Source organism: Halyomorpha halys, unplaced genomic scaffold (assembly GCF_000696795.3).
Source record: "Halyomorpha halys isolate HHAL.00 unplaced genomic scaffold, Hhal_1.1 Scaffold2822.1, whole genome shotgun sequence".
NCBI lineage: Eukaryota > Metazoa > Arthropoda > Insecta > Hemiptera > Pentatomidae > Halyomorpha > Halyomorpha halys.
The window spans coordinates 35,100-39,894 of NW_027115658.1; the positions used below are offsets into that span (position 1 = coordinate 35,100).

The 4,795-nt window shown below is 31.2% G+C and overlaps 1 protein-coding gene across 1 annotated transcript in view; it reads left to right on the top strand.

Annotated features, from left to right (window-relative positions):
* The window catches only part of LOC106691712 (coiled-coil domain-containing protein R3HCC1L-like), a 36,326-nt gene extending 33,194 nt beyond the window's left edge, over window positions 1–3,132 (top strand). Inside the window, exons 5-6 of the mRNA XM_014437566.2 lie at window positions 109–172; window positions 2,905–3,132. Coding sequence (XP_014293052.2) covers window positions 109–164 — 56 coding nt within the window. The 3' untranslated portion in view covers window positions 165–172; window positions 2,905–3,132. The remainder of the gene's footprint in view (window positions 1–108; window positions 173–2,904) is intronic.
* The last annotated feature ends 1,663 nt before the right edge of the window (window positions 3,133–4,795 follow it).

Sequence of the window (4,795 nt, forward strand, 5' to 3'; positions counted from 1 at the left end):
TTGATGTTATTTAATAAATGATTAGGATGGTTTCAGATGAAATAACTTTTTTCTCTTTATTTTTCATGCAATATTTAACTTTATATTGAATGGCTGATCAATTTACAGAGCAAAAAAAGTTAGCAGCCAAGCAAAGGGATGCTGCATGGGAAGGAAAATTTTGACATTTAGTGTAAGTATATGTATTTATATATTTAGTATAAGTTACATTTATTTTAAAGTTGAATATACATCCACTAGGGTGATGACGCATCCCACTCCTTCCAATAAATTGTGTTGCCTTTATACTTACTTTCAGAAAAAATATATTCATATTTTTTTTTTTTTTTGCATAAGAAGTACAAGGTGTAGTGTTTTTTCCTGTCCGCTTACATAACCCCATAAAAACATGCTCCCCTAAAACTTTTAATGGCACAAATTGTATCATGACTCTCCCTGCTCCCTGCTGAGTACTCTTGAGTAGCAGAACTTATTTTTTTGAACAAGATTAAAACTACAGAAGTAAAGAATTTGAATGATAAATGAAAAAAAAAAAATCATATTGTGTGAGACGCTGGTAAATGACTCTAGTCCATCTTGGTTCCTTTATCTCCATCCGGGATTCCTCCTGTCTGGCACTGGCATCAATTAATTCTTGCACACATTGTGCAAATGAGCGTTCACTTGGCAGTCCCTCCCTCCTGCCTATCTCCTTTGCCTGTTGGACCTTTAAGATCGTGGCCAAAATCCCAACCGGCCGCGCACTTCTTTCACATCGAATGTTTCTCTGTATTTCTCCGTTATCCTGTTGAAACGTGCCAGGATAACACCAGCATACTGTCCTTTTGACTGTCTCGGCTTCTTTGTTTCCCAAAAAAGAAAACAATATTTTTTCTTTTTGACTGAAAATTGCTCCGGTATCCAAAGTTCCCGGGTTTCGGCACCAATTATCTTTTACTGAAGTGAAAATTAAAAATAGGAGAGAGAGGAATGCGAAATGAAACGCTTGAAGAAAACTCGAAGATTGATCTTTATTGAGTCCAGTTCGGCTCTATATTTACAATCAAATCAGCTAATCTATTCGATCAGCTAATATTGGAGTTACACCTGACTGTAATTTATATACATGAAAATACCTTGGATAATAAAATTATCTTAAATAATGAAAAAAAAATCTCCTAAATCGGACAAGTATTAACAATAATACGTTACCATAGTTACCGTCTTATCATATATCTATATCTCTTCTCTCTATATATAAAAGAGAGCTGTCGAATGTTAGTCCTCGATAGACTTTATTATTACTCGACTGATTCACGTGGGCTTTTTTGCTAAATGTTCCATTTCGCCGTGGGAAGGTTTAAAGATGATGAAATCTTTAAGAGTAAGGCTCGGAGTAAAGTAGTTCGGTAAATTTTTTTTTAGAAAAAATAAAACCACGTTCGTTTTCAGGGTTGTCCCAAAGTACTACCTTTTTTGGAAGAAATTAAAAATTATTCATTTTTCATTTCGATTCCATCCGTGCATTTTTTTTTTTTCCTCCGTCGACTATTTTTCACATAATCGTCAATAACTCCACTCCCTTTTATCCGATTGTCACGTTAATAGGGCCGTTGGAAAGCTGAATGTCTGCTCTTATAGTCGAAATCGGCAAAAGTTAAATTTGATGTTTTTTTGAGGGTAAAATGTGGGTTCCAAAAGAGGTGGAAAAATTCTCACGTTTTATTTTATATCTCCGGTTCTAATTTGTTTAATTAGACCCGCTTTGTGCCTTTTGGTACAGTTTTTAGAGCCCTAAAGAACTGCCAAGTTTGGGGTACATCAGTCGAGCAGTATTGAAGTTATTTCCATTTTTTAGATTTTTAAAAAGAAATCTAAGGCCGATGAAAATTTAGGACTAAAAAAATTTTATTTTCCGAAAATTCCTATTTAGGTTTTTCTCGAGGTACTGAAAACGAATATCAACTTTGTTTCGCTCCTAAAAAATCTTTTACCGCACTTTGTATAGTAAGTCTCTCTGATTTTTTTAATATTTCGAAAGTTACTAGGATCGGGAATAGTTTTTCTTTAAAAACTGTTCATATTAGTAGTATGTACATGACAAATATAATTGCCTCAGAGAAGAAAAAAAAATCACTAAAATCGGACTAATATTACGATGATACGGCAAAGTTAGTAGTTTTCAAATACGTAACCATAACTATCGTCTTATCACAGATCTCTATCTCTATATGTCTCAAATCCCTTAATTCTATTTTTCAAAGAAACTAAAAATAATAATTTTTTACCTTTATTTATTTCGAGGATTTATCTTTTTTAATCCGGTGACCGTTGTGTATATATAATTGTTCCCAACTCTTCTCCATTTTATCCGATTTCTATGTTAATAGAACCGCCGGAAACATAAATGTCTACTCTTTTAACATTTGGAATGATAAAAACGAATGTCATGGCATATATTGGTTCAATTTATATTACCAAATCATAATGATAAAGTATACCTACATGTTTAATTTAACTAAATACTAAAACTATCTTAGTATCATTAAATCTATATACATCCTCAAATATAGCAATAGCGAAGCATTTTCGGGTCAGCTAGTATATATATAAAAGAGAGCTGTCGAATCTTTGTCCTCAATAGACTTTGTTATTAGTGGACCGATGTACGTAAGTTTTTGTTCTAAATGTTCCATTTCGCCTTGGAAAGGTTTAAGGCTAAATGTACCGCTTCCTGGGACGCACCAGAATTTACTTTTCTATTTTCTCCTGAACGGATGGTCCGATTTTAGATCTGTAAAGATCATTGTGTTTTTGAATATAGAAGTTACTGAAATTAGGTTTAAAAAACACCCATCCAGTAATAAGGAAAATAAGATGCAAAAATATGAGTTAACTATATTTTTTAAAAATGTGTCCTTATAGGTACTTGCAGAACCGTTCACTGAAACCTATGAGACATTCCGTGAAATTATGGCATTTATTCAGCGATCGTAAAGTGAAAAATACGTTTTTGTTTACAAGAGGAAGGAGAATGGGGTATGAAGTACCGGCTGCAACAATACGGCAACTCAAGGCTGCAAAGACTAACTTTCTCATAGCAATACCTAAATTTGAGAACAGTCAAAATAAATTTGTATTGATATTCTGCTATTATTTCTTTTATTTTACACTAATGTTGAATATAATGTGTATTCATTTTTTTTCTCTTAGGTACTATCTAATTAGTATTAATAATTACTATCTGTATTTCCTGAATCGTAAGATTTTAGTCTATTGTTTGGTTTTACTTTTTTAATAATTTTTATACTATATTATGATTTTTTGAAATTATCCAGAATTATTGTCTGTTTCGTACTTTCACAAAATAAGTTATAGAAGAATAAATAAATAATTCTTTAAATTTATTGTAAATAGAAATGTTTTAGAATAAATTTAAAAAAAATTATTCTACAAATTTAGTACAAATATTTTTCCAACTAAGTTACTTGTCTGTTACCTATTCCGAGAAACAATGAAAATAAAGGGATTTCGTGATAACCCTATTTGTTTATAAGAATTTCACTTCCAAGCCTTTTTCTGTTATATTGGTAAACACTTACAGGAAACCCTGTACATATAAATCTAATCTGAATATAATCTAATTTAAACCACAGAATATATTTTTCAATCTTTTTGTAACAATTTTATTAAACTTTGCAATGCGTTTCAAAAATATGAAATCATCTCTGATTTTTCAAAATGTAATCTGGCTACAAAATAATCAATGTAGCACTAAGAAAAATAAAAAAATAATTATTTAAATTTTCTACATATTTATTTATTTTTTGTTTTATTTTAATATAGTAGGAGAAAATTAGTAAATTTGTGAGGAATGTGCATAAAAGCTATGTGTTTCAGTAAACAAACCCAATGTTTTCCTTGTGAATTGTATCGTTGATATTTTGACTGCAGAAAATCAAAAAAAGAAGTTACTTGCTGGGTCAAATGTGTAATACCGAAAGATGATGTTTAAATGCTTGAAAAGCGTATCTTCTAAGGTATTATAATGTAATATATTATAGAATAAAGGTTGGATTGTTAAAAAATAAATAAAGAGGTACTGGACTCAATAAAGGCAGTCTTTCACTTCCATTCGTTCCTCATACCTTTTTCTCTCTTTTTTTTTTTTGCATTTTGCATTTTGGTCTTGACTACTCCTAAGTTATGTATATGTATGTGTATATATATTGTTGTATTCAAAAATTATTTATAATAAAAATAAATGAATTTAATATAGTTTTAACTTAGATTCTCATATCTAAGAGATAGCTTGGGTTCAAATGAAAAGCTTTAATAATTAACAGATAGGAGAATTTATTTAAATTTTATAACATAATAGACTCTTTTCTCAGGGCGGGTTTCCAGGCATCAGAAACAGACGACACTTTACTACTAATAACACTTGAACTTAATTAATGGCTATTTTACAAATTTAACAAATTCCAGTTAGAAACAAAACTAACCAATTACACAATGTTCCCTTGATGATTGATGGATGATTGTTGATATCTTCTTCTATGATGCTATGTCCAACTCTCAACCATGGCTTCCCTTCGTTTCCGCTTCTCGCCCACGGACGTCCTCTCGCCAGGCCAACCAAATAGTCCCCGCTTCTTCTCCTCTATTTTCAATGTTCTCTGGTCGATCCAAAAATAATCCATTGCAGCACAATCGCTCTGCTTCCCTTGCTATAATCCACGATGTAAATAGTTTATTGATAATTGTTACTTTCTACTATTTCTTCTTTGATTATTCCTTTTCCATAATTACTGCA